Genomic DNA, 27,310 nt, shown 5'->3' with positions numbered 1-27,310 from the left:
TATATTATGATGTTGTTTTTCTAGGAGCGAGACCTGTTAAAGACATTTAAGATCCCCATGGATACGTTTGTGGCCTACATGATGACATTGGAAGATCACTATCATTCAGATGTGGCCTACCATAACAGCCTGCATGCCGCTGACGTAGCCCAATCCACACACATCCTCCTCTCCACTCCAGCCCTGGATGTAAGTTATAATATAAAGTGTTAGTATTGTAGTCTCAGCTGTACTCAGTTTTTAGTACCACAGATAAGGGTCTTGTTATTATCTAATTGACGCACATCTTTCAACTCTGACACCAGTGTGTATCCACAGAAATAAGGGAAAACTAAATTAGAGGAGAGAGCTCTTACATCACCTCAATGTACCACTTTCCTGGATCGCCACACCAGCTTTGAACATCCTTCCATTGAATCATCTTTTCCCCCCTCTCTGCTTGCACCATTTTACTTCCCCTCTTTCCTCTAACACTCGTTCCTCCATGCCTTATTTGTTAGATTTTTCCTGCATGCTTTTTCTTGAGTTTGAGTAGCTGGTGAGATAATGTTCTTTTTTCCCCCCTCCCTCTCTCTCTTTCCAGGCGGTCTTCACAGATCTTGAGATCCTAGCAGCCATCTTTGCTGCAGCTATCCATGATGTTGACCATCCTGGAGTATCAAACCAATTCCTAATCAATACCAGTAAGTCAAAATATTACTCAGCATGGGACTAAGACGATTCATTTGTTGCTTTCTTTAAACATATATAAATTGGTGCTTTCAACAGTCAAATAGAAGTAGTCATAACAAAGAGTAAAATATTAAAATCTCTTTTTAACGCCTTTCCAGACTCTGAGCTGGCGTTGATGTACAATGATGAGTCTGTGCTGGAGAACCATCACTTGGCTGTGGGATTCAAGCTACTGCAGGAGGACAACTGTGATATCTTCCAGAACCTCACTAAGAAGCAGCGACAGTCCCTGCGCAAGATGGTCATCGACATGGTAAGAAATCCTGACTCATATTCCTTTCTCTTCCACTGTCATCTTGATTTAAATTTCAGCCTGTCCAAATTATCCTGATGCTGAAGATCTTTTTTTCCCCCCTTCAGGTTTTGGCCACTGACATGTCCAAACACATGAGTCTGCTGGCTGATCTGAAGACTATGGTGGAGACTAAAAAGGTGACGAGCTCTGGAGTGCTGCTGCTGGACAATTACACCGACAGGATACAGGTAGGTTCTGGTTTTCGCAAAACAGTTTCTTAACTTCTAAACAAAGTGAGTAATAGTCACACAAAAAACTTACATTATATGGACTGTGAGTTTGTGATTGGACATACTGTACGCCCTCCACCTCTTTTACATGCTTTTAATAGCTTTAATCACTAGCCAGTGTTGGCGGAGGTTACTCAGTCAATGATCATTAGCCGGCTTCCTACATAGCTGACCTCTACTCCATCCACACCTTCCCTCTAATGGTCTTTTTAGGATTTCTTCTTTATTAGACTGTTGTGTGGACTGACCTCCTTTCATAACGAAACACATTATAGAATTAGCCTTAAATGTCTGTTCTACAAGAATCTAATTTCTCCTAAATCTAATTGTTATAAAGTAATCTACCACACATGGCTGTATTGTTATTTTTTTGTATTTAAGGATATTGGAATTTACATTGGAGAGGCTATTTGTTTCCAGGTTTTACTAGTTTAAAAAAAAAGGGGTGAATAAAAAAAATGGAATGGAAGAAGAGCTTCTGATTACGTACATGATTCCATCTAGGAAAGCATGTTTACACTGACACGGACTTTTGTATTATTGACTTGTTAACCAATTTTCACTTGACATTTACTAAATTGCAATTCTGTATTATTTATAGGTGCTACGTAACATGGTGCACTGTGCTGACCTGAGTAACCCCACCAAGTCCCTGGAGCTGTATCGTCAGTGGACTGATCGGATAATGGAGGAGTTCTTCCACCAGGGAGACAGAGAGAGGGAGAGGGGAATGGAGATCAGCCCTATGTGTGATAAACACACAGCCTCAGTGGAGAAGAGCCAGGTAGGCAGATGTATAAATTCACATGTTCATGATAACGTGCAAAGAATCTCAATTCCAGTTCTAATGTGTCTCCTTACTCCTTTCTAGGTGGGTTTCATTGACTACATCGTGCACCCTCTGTGGGAGACCTGGGCCGATCTAGTGCACCCTGACGCCCAGGACATTTTGGACACGCTGGAGGACAACAGGAACTGGTACCAGAGCATGATCCCCCAAAGTCCCTCCCCGCCCTTCTACGACCAGGGCACGCACGGACACAGTGGAGGCACTGGGGGGCAGGGAGGCGGGGAGAAATTTCAGTTTGAGCTGACCTTGGAGGAGGAGGAGGACTTGGATGGAATAGAGAAAGATGGCGAAGAGGAGGAAGAAGAAGAGGAGGAGGATAGTTTAGGAGATTGTCGTTCTCCTCCCCTGGACTATTTGGACGGTCAGGAGCACGAGGAGGGCAGCATGATGGAGCCTATGTCGGCAATAGAGATCGTGACACACGAGGCGTCACCCACAGACACATAGGGCTTCCATCATCAGGCTCACATGGTGATTTCAGAGTTTTTGGGAAAAGAGGGGAGATCCTCTTGCAGCTGTGCTTTTTAGTAAGCCCACAGAAGCAAGGGCTTAGTTTCGTCCCGCACAGGGGCGTCTTGCACTTGGGTGTTTGAAGCCAGACACGGGCGGACAGTTTCAGTGAAGCGGCTTCAGAGTTCTCAGGAAATAATTACTGCGAACATTTTAGTCTTGATGGACAGGCGAGACCGAGGGTGGAACTTGAAGGATTTCGGCCAGTTTGGGAAATGGTTACTTTTCTTTTCTGGACTGGCATTAAATGGACATTGACACTACTGAGAGAAGTTTTGTACCTTAAGACTTTTTTACAGATATGATATGATCTAGAAGTAGCATAGAGTAAGATCTACTGATGGAGACACATTTGTATAGCAAGAGAAAGTGTTTACTTTTTTCCTGTACCATTTGTCAAAGGACTTTTGTGTGCCTTTTTTACTATTGTCTTTATAATAGTTTTTTATTTATTGAACACTCTAGTATGTCTGTGAAATGTTTTTTTTTTCCTATCTGAAAGAGCAAAATCTTTTTTGTATGTTAAAGAGAACAGTCTTCCACGTATTGGGCAATAGAGAAATCCAAACAAACGTCGATAAACAACTCTTGGACAAACTCATCTAAATAGGGAAACATTAGCACCCACATTATACGCACATTGTCACATTTGTTTTTGTTTTTCAATCTGAGCATAATGTTTTTCTTTACACGTGGATTTCAAACGCTTATATTCACTCATGGTTCATGTTACATGTTTAGTTTGTTGCTCTCTATATCAGATGTCAGTCAATGAATGTTACAGTCACACTGAAATACATCACCTATTTTCATATTCCATCTCTTTAAACATCATCTTTTCTCTTTTTCTTTGTAACGGTCTGCAGACCATTGGGGGCTTCCTACTTTTTCACACCAAAGCTTGACTTTTGATGCAAAATACTCAGTGAGGATATGAAATCCTACACTTGCAACTATATGTTCAGATATTCCTGCTAAATTTTCAGTAAAATTATTGGGACATTTGACTTCCACGATTTTGTCTTTTCATTGCATCCAATTGTTGGTGTGTTAGTTCAAACCCTAATAACCTACCAGATAAAATCAACAGAAATTCAGGCAAGTCTGGAAAACAAAGAGCTCATGACAACAAGCTGCTTAGATCTATGACAAAATCAGAAATGAAGTCTGCCAAGGACAAAATGCACAACAGCGGTGAATCTATTTTTAGCCCACAGGTATGCTGCAGTCTTAATAATCCTGTTAGTTGGAACTGGTCCAGACCCCAGACCCGTCTGATGTAACGCCCTCCTGCCCCTCTGCAATCAGGCCCTGACCAGATGATTAAAGGTGCTCTTTCAGCTGCCTGTCTGAAAGGCCTCATACCCTCATCAGTGCCACTATTCACATGGTTTACAAACCCCTCTGGGCTCCACAGACACGACCCCAAAACAATCAGGCCAGCTATTTCTTCCTCACGATAAAAATCCCTCAAGTGCGTCGTCTGCTCATTGACGTCAATTGAATTTCCCCCCCACCCCCCCACCCCACTGTATCAGGTTTCCAGGACAGTCGGGTTATTAGGATTTGGCACAGATGGAATTACTGGATTCAGCATGGCATACTGCACCTTTTGAAAAAAAAAAGAGGAATAATTAGGTGCTCTAGATTTAAAACAAACCAACAAAAATACCTCTTTGTTTCTTCACTAATGTGTTGGGGAATATGGTTTGAAAATGGTTTGCAGACTTCACATTTCTGCTCCTGTGGCTTCCACAGCTAATTTTTTCATGGATGTTCTTGTTACATCTATAATCACATCTCTTTATTTTCATATTGGTTTACTGACATACTCAAAAGGTACTTCATCTAATTTCACTCCAGCATGCTTAAGTGGCAATCGTTTGTGCGCAGTATGTATGGAAGGTTTTGTATGCTTGTGTGTGTTTCTGTATGTGTGTGTTTGAATGTGTTGACTTTGTCATCAGGCCTTACCCCCCATCACTACACACTTTTGTCTCTACTGTTTGTTGCTAGGAGCTCAAGTTGGTCCTTTTTGCTGTTTATAACAGTGTGTATTTATTCTATACTTTAAGCTTGTAAATAAGAAATACTGGTTCTGTGTAAAATCAATTTTAATTTATATGCACTTGCATTACCTGGAAGTGGTGGTGTCTAATGTGTAGAAGACTCTGGATTAGAGTCTTTTTATATATATTGTTTTTATTTTTAAAATATATATATATAAAAAAATAAATAAATGTATCTAAGTATATATTCGCACAATGTTTTGAGTGCCCAGCAGAGCAGCAGCTAAAGAGACATGTTGTTGTTGTCACATGAGAGCCTTGGAACTCCAAAGTAGCCTCTTTGTTTTTTACATAAGTTAATACAATTTTATATATATATATATATATATATATTTTTTTAAGCTTATGCATGAACATTAAACCAAAAATGTTCTCACTTTGAAATCTTAATATCTAGGTATTATTTTGTTTTTCTGAAAAGTTTTGTTTCTCTCAATTTCAGCTTAGTTACATTTCTTAAATAATAGCCCAAAGGACTTTGAATGTCCTCATTTTGTTTTTTTACATAATTTTTTTGATGCAAAACTACCAACTGAGTTTTTGAAGCTACAAGGTTTTCATTTGACAGCAACAATTTGGTAACCCAGAGAGGACATAGAGGACATGTTAAACGGCATAGGCTTGGATATAGGATACATACAAGCTAGCTAAGGAACACAGAAGCTTAGTCAGTGCTTGGTATCAAAGTACACAAATAGCTTATTTTCTCTTAGCAGTTTGTCACAACCGAAGCTTCTCCACCCAACATTTGAATGCAGATTGCTGATATGAGGCAAGATATAGGTTCGACTGACAAACACAAAGCGATTATCTCCTTTTACACTTAACGCACTTCATGTAAAAGTAGATAACACAGGGACGATATTGGTAGCATGCTACAATACACCCGGCACTGACGTGAATCGTTCTGAATTAACAACAAAACATGATCTTATGTAACTGATTGTGCTAATGTGTAAACTCTTTCTGACCAAACTTGTTAGCAGTTTTGAATTTCAAATTTGTCAAAATTAACATTGTTTATCTATGTTAAAGCTTTTTTTGGTCCTAGTTGTGTCCAAATGGTTAGCCAGATTTAGCACTATCTGCATGAGAGATGGGGTTTTTTTTATTGTCAATAATATGTTCAAGTCCACCAGTTGTTGCAGGTGGGTTATTAAATGTTTCACACAATGTATGGTATTATATATTGTGTTCAAGAATAAATCTGAAACACTTTTTCTATTAAGTGATTAAAAGCAAAGCATGAATATATTCCTTCTGTTTCTGCAGTTTTTTTTCTCCTCAGCCTCGTTTTCTTAACTCTGAGTGTTAACGACAAATTGGGTCACAGTCATGCTTCTGGTGTGTTCCCACATGTTTGTCATGTTTCATTATGCTGTGTTCCAATTAAAAACTGTATTTACTGAGCACCTGGGTCCTGTGATGAAAAAAAAAAAAAAAAAACAGGCTGTAAAACAGTATCAACAATAGTCTAAAATCCCTCTAGAGTGGCCCCTAGAGATCTGTGCAGCTGACACCCTACCTGACCAAAGAGCTATGAATCAATTGACAGACCAAACAACACTACCATCCCAAAAGAGATCACATGCAAATATCACTACTCGAGAAGATATTAAACATAGCGATTCAACAGAGCAAAACTCCATTTAAAAAGGTTTTAGATCAGTTACATCAAACATGAAAAAAAGAAGTACACAATAAATGCACAGATTTAGGACTCTTCATTATTGAGTCATCAGTCAGCTATTTCTTTTTAATTTATCATCTATAAAATGTCAAAAAAATGGAAAAAAATGCCCATCATAAGCTCACAGAGCCGAAGATCACATCTTCCAATTGCTTGTTTTGTCCAACAAAAAGCCAAAAATGTTCAATTTGCAATAATATAAAAAGCAGTAAAATGAAAATTTTCTGTTGATCGACTAGTGAAATAATTGACTAATGTTTCAGGACTATATAGATGTGTCTTACAGCTTTCTAATGGGCAGGAGAATAAAATATGACTTTAGTTGTACGCTATTTGACAGGAATACTGTACAGGATATTTTACAGGAATACTATCTGAGAGTCTGAGATTGTATTTATTCAATTGTGCTTCTGTTTTTAAAATCCCACAGTTAGTCAACCACAATCTAAATTTTAAGTATTAGTATATCTGTACTATGTTACTCTTCATTCTCTTTGATGTCACTGTGTTTGCTGCATGATCACAGAGGTTCAGCTCTAATGTGCTGAGATGGGAACACAGTGTGACACAGACTCAGCACCACAGCCCACACACAGTCTGACAGGACTGTCCTGATGTGACATAAGGCCCTCTCACACACACACACACACACACACACACACACACACACACACACACACACACACCTTGCAAGGTCTCTTCCCAACACACATGGTAGAATATAATGTCATCTCTTCAATGATAATGTCAATTATGGTATTAAGGTCAAACAGTATTATTTCTCCCACTGACTCAAACATAATTTCATGTATCAAATAAAATGTGTGCTGTTTGGTTGTAGGGGTATCAAATGACTGAATGAACAGCGATAGAGACTACCGGAATGGCAAGCAAATCTTGAAACTTGAAATGCTTTTTTTTTTTTTTTTTTTTTTAAATGGAAGACACAAACTTTAAAATTGATGACCTCTGCCAAGGAGTTCATGCTTTCAGTCTCTGCATGTTTGTGTGTTAGTTAGCACAATATCTCAAAACCCACTTAAGGCATTTCAGCGAAATTTGGCAGAAGCTTTGACCATTTGGCCATTTATAAAGCACTTCACATTTTGGTGTGAAGTGTACACACAATTAATTAATTTTTTCTGCATTTCTTCGTTCACAACAAATCCTTCAGGGCCTAAATAGATTGCCTACCATTTTTAATTACATACAAATGTATTTTTAACACTCATTCTACATAACATACATGAGTTAGCCAGAGAAAAGGATATTTATTTGTTTTTTGATATTCCAAAACACGTTTTCCTTAGTGTGGTCTATTTGTTATCAACTGCCACAACTCTTAAGCAACTGCAACCAAATTTAGATGACAGGTGCACATACTGTATCAACCCTGCACATTCTTGCTAAATTTGATGGCATTTCACCTATAGCTGGCGCAACAGCAGCATACATTTAAATGGACATAACTCAGTGGTGAAATCTTACACAAATTAATTTGTACAAGGCCCTAATATTCCTATAAAGGATTTAGGCATCCTCCAAAACTCCAAACATCTGCAAATCAGTCTGATTATCTATCTTTGTGTATTTTGATGATATTCCAGATCCAGATTAGACATTTTGATTTTTTAATTTAAATAACAAATTCAGGGGATTGAGCAACCTCAGTAAAAAGGTAATGACACTGTCTGAATGCTTCCTCATTTCAACCTGACTACCTTTCTTTTTCAGTGTGTCCTATAATGACTCTTCATTAACATTAACAGGAAAGGATGTGGATGCTGATAAGTTGTTTTATTGCTACATTATTAAGTTGGTTTATTAAACATGTGGGACCTTACACACAGCCAAGGCGAGAAGGCAAAAATGCTTGATGAAGCAATATTTCCAGGAATGTTCTGTTAGCCTGTGATTTTCCACAAATGACTGGTTTGACTGGAGGGTTTATAGGCTTTAATACACATTGGGAAACATCCCGTAGAACACCACATTGTGCTATTAGTAATTGCCTTTTTACAGTATTTACTGCAACAACTTCCGTCCTTAAAACCATAATAAGGCTAGTTTTGCAAAGTGATCACACGTGTTACAGTCCTACATTATTTCTTGTGGCTTTTTTGCAAATGAGTTCAGAGTTCAAAGTATTTTGGTAAGAACAAACTAGTATATTAGAATATTCCAAACATATTTTATCTTAGGTTCCTTCTTCAAAATCATTAGTGACTATTTTTAAACTTCTGACTGGGAAGGAATTATTCAAACCTGATCTAAAAAAAAAACAACAACTTAGACATGGGTAAGAACCTTGTGTAATTTCCATCCATGGCCCTTCACATCTAATTTCATTGTGACCCACGATGAGAGCTCTGAAGCTGTCTGCCCTTGTATCCACTCCAACCTTGCTTTAAAAAAAGAGAATCATGAGTGAATTATATCACCAGGGTGTGCCATCTTATTCTCCTTCTTTGCGCTCCTCTCATTTGCTATTTTCATCTTTTAGCTCTTATCCTTGAATTTTCATACATATGCCTCCTCTCCTTGAATATTTTCCAATCTCCTCTTATTCCCTCCACCTTCTACTCTCCCATCTCCCACTGTGGAGGTCTCTCCTCTTCTCGCCTCTGACATGTAAGGGATAATGCCTGACGAGGTGTCCATTATCTCTGTAGACCACTGCGAACAAATGATAGGCCATGTCTACTGTCGGCTGCAGCCTGAAGTAGCAAGTTGAATAGCGAATGGGATGTGAGATGATTGCTTATGTGATACAAAGTATCAGTAAGTTCAGAGGGGCAGTGTACGTCTTGCAGCTTGTTTGGTGTTCAGAGGATGAGGCACTGAAGGACTACACTCAGTTGTTGTTACTAAGATAGTCACTCCCCCCCATTTAATTTATTCCTAATGTGGAGGTGTTGCGTCCCGTCCTTATACTAGCCAGCGCATTCAGTTACAACGGTGAACAGACAGTTTCACTGAAACTACTTAGTAGGTGTCCATTATCTGGAATTAATGGACATCCTACAGCCAATCAGAATCGGGTATTCACCCAGACCATAGTAAGCCTAGTAAAAGCAAGAGATGTGATTTGATAAAACTACTTGCGTACATATGACGAAAGAAAGATAGATGGAAGAAAGAGATGGACAAAGACTGGCATATGGGACAAGTGGCCTCCCCTGTCACTCCTTTACAAAGACAGAGGTCCACGGGGATGGCTGGGTTATCTAATAAAGCTAAAAACAGAGCAAAGCATTTCCCACCAGTTGAGGAAAATGACATCACTTAACCTCTCCCCTGTGTAGCACAATGTACATGAGATATTTTCAGCCAAGGAAAGGAAATGGTTAGCTTGGGAGATAAAAGAATTGGCCATTGTATTCTCTACATGTGAATCAATGAGAGACATTCAGAGAAAAGAGAAAGAAAAACAGAAGGAGTGTGTTGGTGTGTACACTTCATGAATCTCTCATCTCTTAACTGATATCTCAAATCTCTCTTTAAAAAATAAGCCAATGTGGAGAGAATATTAGACCTCTTTCTAATACAAACCCCAATACTAAACTACAAAAATTTCCAGACAAGTGTTATTCTTTTGATAGTCGTGCAATGATCAACCTTAGCTTATGTAGTTACAGCCACACATTTCTTGTGAATTCCTAAAATAAGGGAAAACTGCACTTGTAACAAGTATTCAATCTATTCTCAGTCTTCAATCTAATCCCTAATATCAGAAGCCAACTTGGGTGTCAGGATAAATGTCATTACATAAGGGTATGTGCGTCAATTAAACTGGGTTTAATTTTTCCCAGATGTTGCTTGTTAGTATTTTAGAGCCGTCTGTAGAAAGGCAGCTCATCATGATATAAAAGTATGGCAATAAACACAGCATGTATGTAAGAGAATGCATACTCTATATACTTGTAAGTACAGTGTATGTGAGTATGGGCTACATACAGGAACATTTAATTTTTTCAGCCTTTGATGTCAGTAGACTCATTAAGAGTTGAAATTAAAAAAAAGTCTTATTTGTGAAATCATAAACAGGTGGACCAGAGGTACCTGTTTATCTGGTCAATGACTGCCTACAACGAGGGCAAGCCACTGCTGTCTGTGTGCAGGATTGTAATGTTTTAGGAATTTAACCCTTGCACCGAGTGGCTAAATTAAGGAATCTGATCTAAGTGAGAGATCGCACATACAGGGTGCATTCAGTACCCAATCTGTTCGGTGTTGGCTTAATGTAACAGCTTACATTTATTATAACCACAAAGGGTTAAATATCTTCTCTTTTAATGCTAATTATGTGGATCTTGCTTTTGCGTCATTGTGGTTTTATAGCTGGCTGTGGGCCAGCTGGGTCAAATACTGCTGCTGCTGCTCTCAGAGAAATACACTGTTAAAAATGACAAGCTACAGGATTGGCAGATCATTTTGTAAAGAAATTGATTATTATTACCTTTTTTCTTTCAAGACATTGAACTGAATAAAATAAATGCATTTTCTGAACGAAATCGTTATTTTAAAATTACTTTTGCTTTTCATGGTTTCATGTTTGTGTCATTAAGCCAGCTTGGCTGTGTTGCCATTAAACAAGAAAAGCTGGGGTGCCCCGGTAGCTCACCTGGTAGAGCGCATACCATTAAGCTTAACCTTGTAAGTGAAGCAAGTAAATCAGTCTCATGATGGATACATGTGGCTATTTATAATTGCCCGAGCAAACTAGAGGAGAGATGATGAAGCGGCTGAGGGTGCAGAGAAACACTACTGACAGCCTGATCCTTGACGAGTCCTCATTGCAGTTGCGAAAGCAATGAGAGAACAGGTGGACATAGCTGGCAGCATTTTGGGGGATATGAGTCAGCACTTCTAGGTTGTAACCAGGGCACTGGCAATGTCTGCTGAGACATTCAGTGGTGCTCACAAACATGTGAACCAGAAGTCTCAAACACACCGCAGTACATCCAAGATTGCACTGGATAAAAAGGGGACTAAGTTTACCTCAAGCCTCAGCCTGGTACGAACAGTGGGGTGGTGGAGGTTGGGCCTGAGAGCTCCACAGCCACCACCTTATTCCTGAGAGCAACATGCTCTCTCTTTCTGGAAAATGTCTGCCATAACAACACAGGGTTGTCACTTTACTAAACCCCTTAGTTTACTGCAGCACAGGTGTATAAGTATCATATCATAAGTCCAATATTAGAAAATACCAAAACTACTAATTTAGCTCAAATCAACTAAACCTCTGGAAACAGCAACAAAGACAGATGATTGATAAGATTCATATCAGAATCAGAAATACTTTATTGATCCCTGAGGGGAAACTCTTTTGCTACAGCAGCTCACTATCACGTCAGTGCACACAGGAATAGAATTACTAAGCAAAAAATATAATACACTATAATACAGGTCTAATACAAAATAAATTAAGTGCCAAGTGGGTATAAGTATAAAATAATATAAGTGTGAAGTACAAAGTGGGTTTACCGGTTGATGATAATAATACGGTATAAGGTAATAGTGCATGAACTGCCAAGTTAAGTGTAGCTTATTTATAATGAGACAGAGGATATTGCACAGCAGTAATAGAGGTATGAATAAATATCAATATCAATAAATAGGGAATTTTAAACTGAAAAGAGTATATTGCACAGGAAAAATATGATGATAGGATTTGCTCAGTGGGCTGAATGTTTAGACATAGGCCATAGACATAAGCCACAAATCCTACTAGGACATAGACAAAACAATGGTCCAGAAAACTCAGCTGATACATTTGTATCAAGTATTGATTGCTTCCACAAAATAGATTACTGTCATCTTTAGCTTGGACTGTGCTGTTCATCACAGTCACAAACTACTTAGTATGGTAAGACATACAAGCAGCGTAAGTGACATCAGCACCCTTTTGGCCGCGCCAAGTCAAACCATGCCGTGTTGATTTGCTTTTCCATTACCAGTTTAAATGCGCCAAGTTGCGTCCGAGATGGACAATCTCTGGAGTTAGGCCAAAGCCGTGCCCGACCCGCCTCCAAGCTGGTTGCTATGTCTCGCCGACTGCGGTTAACCTGTGACAATCCCCCTTCTCCCCCTCAAACAAGCGTGCTGCGAGACTCAACCCTTGTTGTTCCTTTTTTTCCCATATAGACTATCAAACAATGCTTTATTGCACTGCCAGATTTGTGAACGGGGTTCAGAGGGATGTTCAGGGTGACAGCAGTGTTCATCAGTTAAAGACACACCTTCAAGCGGGTTGCCCTGTAATGGAGATGCAAATTCCTGCCGTGCTGGGCTGACGCGCAGAGTCAAACCGAGTCAAGCCAAGCCAATATGTGTATGGAAAAGGCCTACTAGAGAAGTGAAAGGCTGTGGTGTGACCTGCCTGCCGTGGACCAGTCCATTGATTAGAACTATCTGTCTGTCTATCTATTAAAACACTCCCTTTAAATCACTGTGATGAACAGACATAAACTTTGAGTAATCACAATTGTTCACTCCTTAGAAAAAGTAGGGGAGAAAAAACTTCTGACTGAGAGCTAGAAGGAGGAATGTGTGTTTTTCAATAGCGTGACCAATTTTCTCTGGTTCTTCCACAGCTGTGTCACTGAGCCCTTTGGTTATATTACTCTAAACTTTATAAATCATATGTTACTCTCACGCACCCTTCCCAAATCATAGAGGTCTGTAGCACATGGGAACAGTTCTTTGGCTTGCATGCATGAGAACATATGTGTGTGTCTTTCACATATTGTTCTCCCGTAACACCATTCCTTCCAGTAATTTCCTGTACTTCAGAGCATTTATAGTTAATGACAGGCACATACAGGTCAGCTACAGGGCTTGAACCTGGGTCATCTTGTTTAAGAACACATTCTCTGACCACTAGACAACTCTATCATCACAAATAATATTTTTAATGGTTTTCAAAAGTATTACTTCACATATGACGTTGCCTACAGTTTTACCCTGGAGGCTCCTGTTTGTCAAGTCAAATTTATTTATATAAGCCATAGGTTCGTCCGAGAAGACTTTACAATATGTACAGCATACAACACTAGCAACTTAGACTCAACTTGGATCATTTTGAGACTGAAAAAAACAAAAACACTTTACTTTAGTAAGAAAAATAAATGTGAGAAACTTCAGGAAATGCAACAGAGGAGGGATCCCTCTTCCAGGACAGAAAACATGCAATAGGTGTCACTTGCAGGGAGTACAGAGCACACAGACCAACAAATACAATATAAAGACAAAAAATTATACAATAAACTGATAAAGTATCAGAGATACAAGTACCAGATGAACAGAATAACTACTGAATTTCAATATACAACCTACAGTAGACCTACCAATTCCAGAGAAAAATGAAAAAAAAAAGTAGTAGCATTAAAGGAGCAGTGTGTAGGATTTAGTGGCATCTAATGGTGAAATTACAGTTTGCAACCATTTGAATACTGCTCGAATCACCCTTCCGAGTGTGTAGGAGAAACTACGGTCGCCGCAAAACCTGCGAAAAATGCAAACGGCCCTAGTGTTTGTTTGTCCATTCTGGGCTACTGTAGAAACATGGCGGTGCAACATGCCGACCTCCGTGGAAGAGGACCTGCTCTTGGTAGATCTTTGAGTTTTTTAATAATCTAACATGTGTTAAGTTAAGTCAGGTATTAGCTTCAGAAGGAAGGAAAAGAGGAAATCTAGCTACCAAACTGAATGATATGTAATCATTGAGCAGCAAGATGAATACATGGTTGCTCGCCTGAAATAGCTTTGTTAAAAAACAAAAATCTAACTACTTTACTTTGGATTCACGAATGTGCAGAAAATTATTAAAGTCACAAATAAGCTGGGCTACAATACTATACACAACAGTGTACACACAAACACACACACAACCATGGTGGTATTCCTAGCCAGGGTTAAATAAAGAACAATTGACAAAGAGACACATAAATGGCATAAGCTATCCTCACACACATTCACACATGCGACACAACAACATAATGAGAGAGAATGAACTCTCAGGTTGTAGTGTTGATGGATTCTGAGAAGCAAGACAACAAAATCCAATCAGGCCTAAGTTGGGCTTGCTATAGAGCAGGACCTGATTCCTCTCCTTTAAACGCAACCTGTGTTCATTTCTATTTTCTACTTCTTTTCAGCTCAATATTGTGCTATCCTTCTTTTCTACCATTATGTATTTTTCCTGTCCCAGTTAGGTAGCTAGTGCAATAGCTCTGATTTGTTCCGACAGGTTGAACTGAGCATGTGCAGTGACCTGGTCTGGCCTCAGTGATGAGAGCAGAGGAAAGGACAGGAGAGGAGAAGAGGAGCTAATGTTTACAACAAACCTGAGTGAAAGTTTTGGTTGAAGACATCTTGGACTGTGTTTTGAACACATGGGTCAATCCTCACAGGAAAGGAGCCTCTGGGGCATAGGGAATGATGAGTTGCATGTATCCAGCAGCATCTGAGTTCTGAGTGAAATAAAGAAAAGAAGATCGTAAACTCAAAATTGTAAAAGTACATCTCAATATGGACCACGCTGTTTGAGGATGCAAGGCAGAAACAGCAGTTAACTGCCCAGCACCAAAGATTTCACCCCAAAAATCAAATCAACTTAAATAAATTAGGATCTTATGGATTTACTCTTTGACTTTAACTAGAATGTAGAAATTGAGCAATTAAGCTGCCCCTGGTAGACAGGCAGCGTTCCCCAAACAAATTGATTAGGGTGTGTTCATGTGTGTATGCAAGTGTGTGTAAATGTGTGAATGAGTACACGTGCAGAGAGAGACTATAACAGCAAGAGAGAGAGAGGGACAGCCAGCCAGACACAAGACGCAGTGAATTGGGATTTTGACAGGCTTTTTCTCTCACATCCTATTGCAGGGACAGCCAAGTCCTCTCTGTCGATCAGGTTGCCATGGCAACTGTGTTAGAGTTGAATACTGAGACACATTCTCTAGACATTTCTCTGTGGGATAACATCTCCACAGTTACATGCAGGCAATGTCTCGTACAGCAGGTATTGACACAGATAAACTCTGACACACACACACGCAGATTCAAAATATCATATTATTAGAGCTGAAAGTTGATCAACAGAAATATTAATCTGCAATTCTGCAATTTGATGGTGGTTAATGGTTCAAGCTTCTCATATGTGAAAATTTTTATATTTTCTTAGTCTTCTATAATAGTAAATCTTTGGGTATGAGACTGTTGGTCAAACAAAGCAATTTAAAAGGCTTCACCTGGGGCTCTGGGAAATTTTCACTATTTTTTACACTATTATAGACCAAGTGTTTAATCAATAACATAAATCAGCAGATTAAATTATAATAAAAATAATGTTTGGTTGCTGTATATTATAGATGCTGGTCAGAGCACATATTCATAAGATGTATATTTCTAATTAATTAAATTAAAATTAATAAAATATAAATTTATACTTTATTTGATTGATTAATGGGGTTTCTAAAGGCTTTTTTGTCAGGAAAACAATAGTGAAGACATTTGCCAATAGTCCCAGCTGGACCTCTCTCCGCGGGCGGAGACACCACACACACACACACACACACACACACACACATTGCCTCTAGGCATAGTCAAACAAGCATGCCATGCGTACCGAACAAAACAGTAACCTGCAGTCTGATATGCACCATTCCTAACATACTGTATACATACTTTGCAAAACAAACAGCCTTTCTGCATACTGGTAAAAGAGGATCATCACGCGGATCAGGTACAGTTTGCATGCTCTGGGGCCAAGTTCGGTCTCATATGCTGTTACAAACATTTGGAAAAATCAAATGCAGGTGAACAGGGTGAGTCGTGCTTGTTATGCAACAGTATTGGGCCGCTTGTTGTGGTTTGCCGGAGGGAATTACTTTCCTGGCCTGTTTTGATGAATTATTAACCAAGGGGTTGGGTGAATTGCTGGTCAGGTGTACAATCAGCCCAATTAGTAAAATACGATTTACAGTTACACGTGGCATTTCCCAATTCAGCTATTCTGCTTCACAATAGGTGTGAGAAAATAAACAATCTTATAAAACCCCCGCAAAAATAGTACATGCACGACTTATGGATGGTTAAAGAGAAGCTGGTTGTTTTCTTTCCTTCTTGGGTATACATGCTGAAATGTGTTTTGATGTCTTGCATGTGTCGTTTTAAGGTTTGAGACTTGACTGACATCTTAACTGGTAATATGGCAACACTTAACTTACTGCCGTTTAGAAGATATTTCCGGGTTCCTATAAGACTTCTATCCAGCTGGAACAAAAATATTCCATATACTGATTTTTAACAAGTTGCCGAACTCTTCTCAAACGATTAAAACTGTTACGGTAGCCGGAAGTGACACATCTCCTTGCCCAATTTGTCATAGAGTTCTAGAAATATATGACAAATATAAATACAACCTTTATGAATCATTGTATGTAGACATTTTATAAAAATTAACTAAGATAGATATTGATACATTGACCTGATAATAAAACGTTAAATTTTGTTGACGCGTGATTCAAGCCGAGCAAAGCGATAACAATTAACGCATGTCACTTCCGGCGACCATATTTCATTGGCTGAGCAGTCGCAAGTTTGGAAATGAGTAGAGACTTTTCATATCTGTGAAGGAGTCAGAATATCTTCGTTTTCACCAGAACAGAAGATACTTTGAGGAATCAAAAGTTTGTCCTATTAGCGGTAAGTGTTGTATTTATCTTTGAGAAAAACAGAGGCTAACAGACTCAAATGTAAACATCAACTATTTTAACTGATAAGCTGAATGTAAAAACGATGGTTAGCTAACGCTACATGCAGGTCCACACTGGTGCTAGACACTGCCCAGATGAAATTAGTTTGAACTAGCCTTAAATAATAGTGTATAATTTTACCACATTGTATTTCAACTGCTCTACAATGCTTTGCTTAAAATTTATTCAAAGGAAAAACTCTTACTGGCTAAAATAATGGGCAGATGTACAGCTAATGCTACCTATATTAGGTAAAATTTTGCCAACTACAAATACAGTAGCAATCCACAATGGCTAAACATTTAGCTTAAAGGTGGTAGGATGCTGATCATTTGTAGGAAACCATTTGACACCACCCAGCACTGTTGATACATCCACGCCCCTCACTCAGGCCAGGTCCAGATACAAAACCTTTGCTGTTGTTAAATTGACAAGCTAATGGTATCGACAAATAGTATAAAACTGACTCAACTTGGCAAAGAAGTAATTTGGCTGCAAGTAGAGAAGCAGTGAGTGTGGGCATTTTTCTAGAGTTAGTAATAAAACTTAGCTTATCATAAAACACCATGTGAGTCAGAAGTGAGAATTAACAAGACTGGAGGAACACAGAAAATATTTCATGGGTTAGCTCACCGTAGGGCTAAAACCTTTTGTTGTGTGTGTGTATTTGTGATAGTAAATAAAATAATTAACCAGAAATTCATTTACAGTAAATAATGTAACCTTACTTCCCCCTGAGCTGGTCTGTGTCATTTTATGCGTAAGCAATGTTCCCGTAACCATAGAGACCCTGTGCAGAACAGTTCACATCCTAAAAATGAAACAGGAAACTGGCATTTACTTGGTAACTGGTAGCATCCTTCATCATACTTGTCTGAGTAATGAAATTTAAAATGGTGGTAAACCCCAAATCTCTTGTACATATAAGGCTTATGCCATTTAATCTGAACTCTTGAGTAAGAGTTTTAGTACTAGCTGATATGGATGACGTATACACATTAACGCAGTTGCCTGCTATATTTTACCATCAGTTTTTGCCAGTAAAGTGTCCTGCGAGAGTCGTTTTAGTGTGATTATTAAATGTTGAAATACTGTTATCCAACCATGGCTTTTGACACATTATTCCTGTAGTGGAAGATAAGTATTTTTAATTGACCTCTTGAGTATTTTGCACTTGCCAGGTGGTATACTGTTCAGGAAATTAAGTCACCTTGGTTGCAAAACCAGGAAGACTGGAAATGTGTTTGCCAGTTAACAAACACTGACTGCAGAAAATGTTGCCGTGGGTTTTTGACAATCCATAAATTTGCACGGTTTTCACATGTTGCTGTGATCTATATGCGATTAAAAGACTTAGAGTGACTTGTTGTTGTGGATGCTGCTTGCAGTGTGAACGCAAGTTACAGGTCATTTAAAATCTTCTTTTTAATCATGAGTTCCAAATGTACAACACTTGTCTTCTGATCAGGGTTTTTATGAATGTTAAGGGAGTGCTTTTGGGGATACAAGCCACTGTAGTCTTGACACAGTTGGGTCCTGACATTAGTCACCTAGGGCCTTGAAATTGTAGAACCCCTAACAATACTATGAACACAATGGAGACAATCTAGCAGCTAGTTAAAGTTTATTACACAATCTTGCAATCCAGCACGTGAAAGCAAGGGCTGGAGAACAGAGTAGAGAGAAGAGAAGGGGACACAAGACTGATCTGCTTTTGTCGTCTGAAACAGCTGAGTAATTAATGTTTTGGCGTCAGTGTACTCCAGTCAATTCATTCAGGTCGATTGGCCAGGCTCACTGCATCATGAGGTTTGGGACAACTGAAAAATAATTACCATTTGTTTGGGAAATCAGTTTGATTAATTACAGTATGTTTTGTAAGAGCTGTAGTGTTGATGCCTGGAGAGTGTTGAATCAAAATATCTGAGGCCAGACTGTACGACATCAGCATGTGATGATATTTGTGTCCAATCAAAATATTTTGGTGTGATGTAATTAATTGTGTTAGTTAAACTGAACAGGTGTTGTTGCATGTGATGATTCACATGGAGCTACACCTGAGTTCTGGGTCTGGCTTCCATTCCAACACTTCCATCCTGTATCAGTGGAGGTCCTGGCATGGACTAGCCACAGTCTGATTACTGCAGTCCGAGTCATTTTCAGCACATGCGTGTTCACTCTTTAATAGCACATTTTACATTTACATTTTTTAGGTTGCTTAAATACATGTGTGTTGATGGCAATTATTAAGTCAGATACTCTTAGAAAAAAAAATAATCAGCTTTATATTTATAAAAAAAAAATCATTAGAATTTAATGGATTCAATTTTTTAAGTCTGTCTTAAAACAAAAGTCAGGTGCCCATATGAACATTGCTGTAATCATTCCTCCTTTTCATACTGGCTGTTAAGAGATCCCTAATAATATACTTTCAATGTAAGTCATGGGGGAATCCACAGCTCTCCTGTGCAAAAATACATTCCACAGTTTATCTGAAGTTAACATGAGGCTTCAGCAGTCTGAGATAAACAAATCAAGTTGATGTCTTCCAAAGTTAGTGTTTTTACTACCTGTAAAATTATGGACCTATCCTTTAAGACAGTTACAGAGGACATTTAACAGTTGTCTTTAAACAAAATCTCAGTGCAGATATTAGACCTAGGTTTGGGCTTGTGGGTATCGTGTTGGGACAGGATTAATATCCCAGAGGCCTACTGCACGTGTGAGAGTTGAAGTAGAGTGAGTTCAAGTAGAGGTTCGTGACATGTGGGAAAAGCTGTGGGGGAGAGATGGGATTGCCAAGCTTGCGAGTGATGAGTGAGCAATAAGGTTTCAGTTTTTGGTGAACTTTGCCTGGGAATAGAGCCTGGGAAAATTTCTGATCTCTGTTTCCTGTGTTGAGCTGTGAAAACCCTCAAATGCAGCATTATCAGGCAATGGATTCTGGGCTATGCCTATTTGGACAATACTCATCCTATATCACATTGCAGCACAGCATATATGGAAGAAATATTAAAATTGTTTCAATAAAGTAGCAGAGCCTCGGGTGCCAAGAAAATGTTTTATTCAATATAAATTAAGTATTCTACATTTAACTTTTAAGTTTTAGCAATACATTTAACATTTATTTCTATGAACACTGTAAAACATATTCAGCTGTTATTTTGCCCAAGTGTGGTGTGAGAGAGACATGCAGCAAGCACAGACCTGTTCAGACCTCTTGAAGTTTTACTAGTCAGAATGGCTTATAAAGGACTTAAATAGCAAGGCAATGAGTGTGATAGTCTTTTGTGTATTATATCTCCCCATGCCCCGAATCTCCCCCAAATGTTTGGGCAAATATAAATAATTATAGAAGTAAGAATGTATCCTCAGCCAACTTGCATGGTTAAATACAGAAAGTGTTGTTGTTGGAGAAGGGGTGAGTCATTCATGCTGCTTTTGCCATGGATTGTTCATGGGGGAAGCCTTACAGTATGTGTGGTAGTGTGGAGGAGCAAAGTATTTCCTCAGAGTATCATTCAAGCCTGTCTGCATGCTCAGGAAAACACCAACCTTTGGGCCAAACCAACCCATCAGTTGAGTCATAATTTATCTGTACATTTCTGTTTTAAGTATAAGAAATAAGGAGTTTCCTAAATACATTAATCATTTTAAATAAGTTGCCATCAAGAAGTTAGCCTGCCAGTTATCTGTTCAGTCACTGAATGTTTATGAGCAGTGATCCTTCATCCTGTTCACTAATTGTTTTTATGCCAGTTCAAGGTCTACTTTTAAAACAATTTCTAGGACCTATATGGGTACACATCAGGTGATAGATATATAGATGTTTAGTCTGATCATGTTAACTGATTTTTTTTTGTGTGTTACAGATCACAAATGGGCTTTGCTGTGAAACAGCAGCTGGCTAAAAAGACCTGAAGGAAAAAGGCAGAACATCTTGGGACTACAAATTCCTTAATCAGCTGATTAGATTAGATTTTTCCCATTGAGGTTTGTGTGGTTTTTAAAAAAGGATGTACTTTACCATTGTAAAAAATAGCATTAGAGGTGTTGTGTGGTAGGCGTGCTTCTGTGAGCATTACAGACGCTGCACCTTTTTGGGTGAGCTGTGTGGGTGAGCTGCGGCTTTCTGTGAGGAAAAGAGGAGAACATATGCTTTATTATTTGACACTCAGGAGATGGCGTGAAACAAGACAGCAATGAGTAAGAAAGAGCAGCATGCTATGCTTTCTGGGTAGAAGTGCTTTTGGATGGGGTGCCCTGGTAGCCTTATGGTTAAGGCGCATACCACATAACCGCAACGTCCATGTTTCGAATCCTGACCCGGGGACCTTTGTTGCATATCGTACCCCCCTCTCTCTCTCCATGTTTCCTCTCTCTCTCTATTGGCTGTCAAATAAAGGTGAAACTTGCCCAAAAAATAATCTTAAAAAAAAAAAAAAAAAGGAAATGCTTTTGCATGCATGTGTAAGTACATGCAAACAAATTTGTGTTTGTTTTTACGTATATGTGTATGTTATCTACTGCTGCATTCTGGAAAGAGTCAGCTCTGGCCCCCTCTTCGTACGCCTCAATATAGCATAGACCAGAAATGCACATTGCAGTCTCTACAACACTACAAAGAGAGTTCACAGTCGAACATGACTGACTGATATATATTTAAGCAAAGTTTACAGTTTTATTTATTAATTCATAATATTTTATTTATACATTTATTGTGTATTTATATTTCACTGTTGTTATCAAATTTGATACTCTTGTGCTGGCCCCCAGACATGAATTGGGGGATCCTCAACAAGATAAAGGAAAATTAAAAAGTAGGAAGTTTTCTGACTTTTTTAGATTCAACTATTAGTCTGTTAAATAAAAAATGAAGAAAAGAGTGGCTCACTAAATACTTCCAGATTACCCATCCACTCCCACCCATTACACATATATATGCAAAAACACACTTGCACATATTTTGCACCATAGTAGAAAATTCCTGCTGCGTTACTGATCCTGTACCCTCCTGACTCAGGAAGTGTGGTGAATATATCAACTGTGCTTGGTCCTAGTTGGGTTTAATTCATCAATTTGTGAACCTTAGTATGACAACATATACCTTCTACATCATGACTTTGAGTCTGCCTCATGACCTACTACAATATGTCAGAGGCAGGTTCATTGTTCTCGCTAATTTGAAATGCTGTCAGATAGAACAGATTTTAAAAATCTACACTCCTATTTTAAGATACCTCATGAATTATGGGTTCAGTATTAAATGCGTCATTGGGAGACTGATCTGGGCTCCTACCAGCACGTCACAGCACACACACGCATAACCTATATTAGCAACTTTCTCGTGGGTGTCCAGCCAAACTAGAGTGAGCCAGTAAGCAAGCGTAGGCAAGTTTTTCTCTTTTTGTCCAAAACTAATTCAGCTATAGTGTTTTTTATGTGAGTGTTCTGACAGAGCTCTTTGTGATTTTCTGTTCCCACCTTAGCTTTAGGAAGTGGAGTCATTCAGCTCTTCTTTATGGGGGGCATTTACCAGTTTAACAGAGCCAAACCTTCCAAATCAAATTAATATAAAGTAAAAAATGATTTAACTTGATACTAAAATTTTCTCTCTTTTCAAAGAAGCTGTTAGAGAGTATGTAACTCACACCTGTGCTATTTCTGTTGTCTTTAAAATACTCCTTTGAAACTTCCTGCAGTTCATCTGGCTCCATTCTGTCATCTCAGCCTGGCTGTCCAAGCAAAGACCGGTTCTCTTGGGAGTGGCCTAATTTAAACTTGTCCACTGTTTATAGATATAAGCTGATTATATAGCAAGTTTGGGCACTGTTTATTTAGGCTTGGGCGCGGGGACCACAGACCAGACCGGCCCAGTATCAGAGGAATGAGCTCATCTTTTCCATCCCCTGTTCTGAGGCTGGAGGGGAGGACTGGGTTTTCAGAGGGGCTTGTAACAGGGGGTCAGAGAATAGTCCAGGCTGACAGTGTTTGTTATCAAACTGGTGCTACAGGGCAGGGAGGCAGTCGGGAAATGTAGTCATACAAGAGTATAATTTCAAGTTTCAATTCTCCGCAAATTGATTTTCATTTTGTACTGAACTGACCCCTTTTTAACTGTGCCTTTGGGTGGCTGGTACAAAGTCTGACTGAATATCTTCCAATTTGATCAACTTTGTTACCTATAACTCTTGCTAACTAGCTAATTAACTGACCACTGACTGATTGATCACCTGACCTGGCACCTCAAATATAACATGTCAGTACTATTTGTCACAGAGAACAGTGTCCTTCCAAGCTAACTTACTCTTGCTTTAAGAACTTAAAGCTGTGAAACAAATACCCCAAATGGCATCAGACTAAACAAGCCAAATTCACCTATGAGCTGGCAGTCAGCCTCCTCAGGATCATCAAGTAATTAGGAAGTGGTAATTACACAGAAAACCTTGCTGCTTGATGTAGTGTGTATGTGTATGCCTGGCCCCCTGGGCAGGGCAGCAAGTGGGTTGATGACAGAGAACAGTGTGTCTGTCTGGCAGTACTACCAGACAGACCGCATCATGAGTGGCTGGATGGCACGTAGGCACTCGACATGGCACCCTGCCATCCCCACGCCTTATCACCCTGCATGCCTTCCCCTGCCGCTGAGTGGAGATTGAGTTGTTTTGGTTTGACTGCACTCACTGCTGCCTAATCTGTGGGTGGGTATTTGTCTGTGTACATTTAATGACTGCTGCCTAATCATCATCCCTCATCAGGGCACTTCAGGGGTGGGGAGAGATGGAGCAGGGTGGAGGTTTGCAGGGATGTTGCTTCAGCAGTGTGCAGGAAATGGCACGAGGCCTTGGGACATGACAGTTGCAACATGAGCCCAGGGAAGTCCCAGTAAAGAGATGACGTTTACTGAGTGGTATCCTATCTGTAAAACACCTGCTCTTTGTTGGCATACCTCAAGCTTAGGGTAGAGTACTCCCAGGTACGTAAGTAGTGACAAGGGTGTCATGTGTAAGGGTACTTTTAGTTGATAAAGGACAAAATGCAAAAGAAAATGTACAATAATGTATAATTTGTTCAAGTGAGACCATTTATGCTTCATTACTAGGCGTGTCACGATTCTCCAAATCCACAATTTGACTTTTGATTTAAAAAAAAAAAAAAAAATTTCAGCACTGACTGCTATGCCATTGTTAAACGATCAAGTGTTGATTTGTAAAGATCAACAGATTATTGGTTTTATGCCCTGACTACTGTCATTTACATTTTCAAATTCTTCTTTAAAAAGGTAGGCTATATGGTATCAAGTGTGATATAACCGCCGTATTTTTGGGGGCAATGTACCACACTAAGGCCATATGGTCAAATTTAAATAAAAAAACAAAAAGAAGAGTCACTAGCTGGCAGAAGGTCACTTTACAACAACAGCTTGAGTTTCCTCACCTGCAATAAGCTACCAGGATTAGAATTTCTGTCATATTTGTTGTACTGCCTGAGGTGGTGTATGGTACCCACATGTAGCATAGCCTACAAACTGTAGTTTTTCTGTTAACGACACTTTCAATGTTGACATAACTCACCGGGAAGGCAAAAGGTTGCCACACCGGTGACTTCTTTTGTTTCTCCATCATCTGCGACTCCTACAGTGGCCATGATGTCTCGAAAAGTGCAGCTGCAGGCCACCGGTAAGCTATGCGCTGTCATCTTTGAAGTGTTGTGAGAGAAAAAAATACTGGGAGAATCGCCAATCCTGCTTTTGATTTCAAAGGCCGAAATCGAAAGCTCATTTTGATCGATTTTCGATTTAGAATCGAAATCGCGACACCCCTATTCATTAGACAGTGTATGGTAAAAGGTGACAAAGAAGAGCATGAATGAATACATATTTACTGCTAGCTGGTGTGACAGTGGTTAGCTGTGAGTGAACCTGATGATTTGATCATAGAAGGAAAGGCGCTTCTCTCTTCGTGTTGACTTGGTTCACATCACTGCATGGTCAGGTGCCACTGGGCTTTCCCTGCTCCTCAGTGCCCTGCTCATGTAGCACTGAATTAGTGTCATCATCCTTCACACCTCAGTAAGTGTGGTGTGAGATAGAATCTCATTGAATGTATTTCAGATTTTCTTTTAATCACAAATTTCAGTACAATGCAGTGAAGTTAAAAAGGTGACTCAAGTTTTGCATCCAGGCACACTATGTATCACTTTTTCTTTTATTTAACTTGTCCTTTTGAGGCCTGCATCCAACCCACCTGTCTGTCTGGAGAGCCATGAGCTGATGACCCATATAAGGATAAAATGACTAATTTTACTGAGTAATTGTTTAGTCTTTAAACTGTCAATAAGTACAAATGTCCAAATGTAGCTTTCCCTTCATAATTTTATTCATACAGTGACAGAGTGATGACCCATTTGAATTCGTCTTGTGGTGAAAACTGTTTGAGACCTGCAAACTGATGCAGAGAGACATCACTGAAAAATAGCCAGATTGGAGCAACACTGCACCCCACAGGCGAAAGGCATGAGCAAAGGTGGAGAGAAAGTAGGTCAGAGGAGGGAGGGAGGGAGGGAGGGAGGGAGGTATAGGGTGAATGTATTGCAAGGTAGAGGGTGGGAGAGAGGCAACAAGAGAGGTAAATGGGGTGGGGATAGAGAAGAAGATTTGCTTTTTCTATTGCATCTGCAGCTTTTGATATAAACAGGCTCACTTTACACAAGTTTCTGACATCTGGGAGGCGTATGAAATGTGCCAGAAATAAAAGCATCCTTGCCCATAGTTTATTTCTGAATAGTAAGTGCTGTCTGTCTAAATGCCAGGGAGACTTCTCTGCTCTTAGGAGAGAGTGTTTTACTGAGATAAGGAAAAGAGTACGTGCATCAAAGTACTTGAATGTGACAATGAAGTGAAATGTCACTGCAGGTATCAAGCTTATAGCCTACCTGTACCACCAGAGACTGTCATAGCTAACACTGTGATTAGTTTTGCAGTGAACCAGTCTGAATGTGATTGGTACAGATGCTGGACCTGGATACTGGGAAGTCAAAAATTGGTTTATACCTGAATTACTCACCGTGTTTAGTGAACATGAATGTGAGTGTGTGTGTGATGCCTGTTACAAATTGTATGTTTTACTGTCTCTGTACTGTTCTTGGAAAAAAAAGTGAAATTGAGAGCAGCTGTAACAGTGGCTCAGAGATGGAGGAGATGGAGAGGTACTGTATATGGCATGGAAAAGAGCACTGTGTTAAAGTGACTAGCAGATAGCGCCAACAGCGGTCATTTTTGGGTTGTTGTGGGAAGTAAATAAACTCATTTTTGGTTCTCCTGTAATTGCCAATGCCAAATGCTGTTTTTGGCTTTCTAATTATTAGTGTATTAACTTACAAAACGTAGTATTTAATCAAATATATACTTTTAGTTAGTTTTTTGTTCCAAAATATACTAGCACAGTGAATCAGATGCTTTTTAGATTCACGATAGCAAACTTCAGAGGAGAGAAAAAAGCAGCCTTTAATGAGGTAAACAGACTAACATTTCAACACATTAGACATGTGTTTTTTGCTCTGAAAAAAGGGAAAAGGTTTGATTTATAAATATTTCTTTACAGATGTTTCAATGTTAAGCTAACTAGAATTGTGTTGGCCTCTGAGAAATTGGCCAAGACTGCTTTTTCCACTATCAGAAAGGTTTGCTAGAACCAAGTACCTGAAGTTAAAATTCGATAACATCAGTAATGTATTGCACAGATATACAGTATAGCCTGTGCTAGCCTATGCTTAACCAATCATCTAGAGACACTTTCAGACTGTTGAAAAGTTTGGGATTTTTGAAATACCACAACAAAAGTTTGGTAGAGATGCATAGTAACAATATTTTTAAAATCTGTAACATGCATACATACAGTCTCAAATATTTGTCTTCAGTACTGCAGAATCTGTACATGATAGGGAAAACCATTCACTGTGTGTGTGTGTGTGTGTAGGTGTGTGAGTCTGCCTGTGCTGCAGTAAAGGACATGATAACCTTCACTGCCCGACTTGTCTGGACTCTCAGCCTACTGTGCCACATTACTATTCTCCATAGGTTGTGTTCCTGTGTAGTCGTGTGTATGCCTTCGCCGGTACATTTGCAGTTGAGCATCTGCGTTCGTGCATGTCCTCTGAGCAGATCAATCTGGCA

At 39.2% G+C, this 27,310-nt stretch overlaps 2 protein-coding genes and 1 long non-coding RNA gene across 10 annotated transcripts in view; 2 read left to right on the top strand and 1 right to left on the bottom strand.

Annotated features, from left to right (window-relative positions):
• Positions 1–5,940, top strand: part of pde4ba (phosphodiesterase 4B, cAMP-specific a) — a 183,200-nt gene extending 177,260 nt beyond the window's left edge. For all 6 annotated transcript variants that reach the window (XM_044201019.1, XM_044201020.1, XM_044201022.1 and 3 more), the window contains 6 exons: positions 25–189; positions 584–683; positions 831–985; positions 1,093–1,215; positions 1,859–2,041; positions 2,129–5,940. In XM_044201019.1, the coding sequence (XP_044056954.1) occupies positions 25–189; positions 584–683; positions 831–985; positions 1,093–1,215; positions 1,859–2,041; positions 2,129–2,554 (1,152 nt within the window). In that variant the 3' untranslated portion in view covers positions 2,555–5,940. The remainder of the gene's footprint in view (positions 1–24; positions 190–583; positions 684–830; positions 986–1,092; positions 1,216–1,858; positions 2,042–2,128) is intronic.
• The window catches only part of LOC122878328, a 45,941-nt gene extending 29,131 nt beyond the window's left edge, over positions 1–16,810 (bottom strand). Inside the window, exons 1-2 of the long non-coding RNA XR_006378450.1 lie at positions 16,609–16,810; positions 14,725–14,850 (exon numbers count right to left, since the gene is read on the bottom strand). This is a non-coding gene — a long non-coding RNA (uncharacterized LOC122878328). The remainder of the gene's footprint in view (positions 1–14,724; positions 14,851–16,608) is intronic.
• Positions 16,811–16,956: 146 nt separating this feature from the next.
• Positions 16,957–27,310, top strand: part of sgip1a (SH3GL interacting endocytic adaptor 1a) — a 79,635-nt gene continuing 69,281 nt past the window's right edge. For all 3 annotated transcript variants that reach the window (XM_044201015.1, XM_044201016.1, XM_044201014.1), the window contains exons 1-2: positions 16,957–17,086; positions 21,009–21,129. The gene's annotated coding sequence lies outside the window, so the exon portion shown is untranslated. The remainder of the gene's footprint in view (positions 17,087–21,008; positions 21,130–27,310) is intronic.

This window comes from Siniperca chuatsi, linkage group LG6 (assembly GCF_020085105.1).
Source record: "Siniperca chuatsi isolate FFG_IHB_CAS linkage group LG6, ASM2008510v1, whole genome shotgun sequence".
Taxonomy (NCBI): Eukaryota; Metazoa; Chordata; class Actinopteri; order Centrarchiformes; family Sinipercidae; genus Siniperca; species Siniperca chuatsi.
The sequence above is the reverse complement of the archived record's forward strand: the minus strand, read 5'-3'. Positions and strand labels throughout refer to the sequence as shown.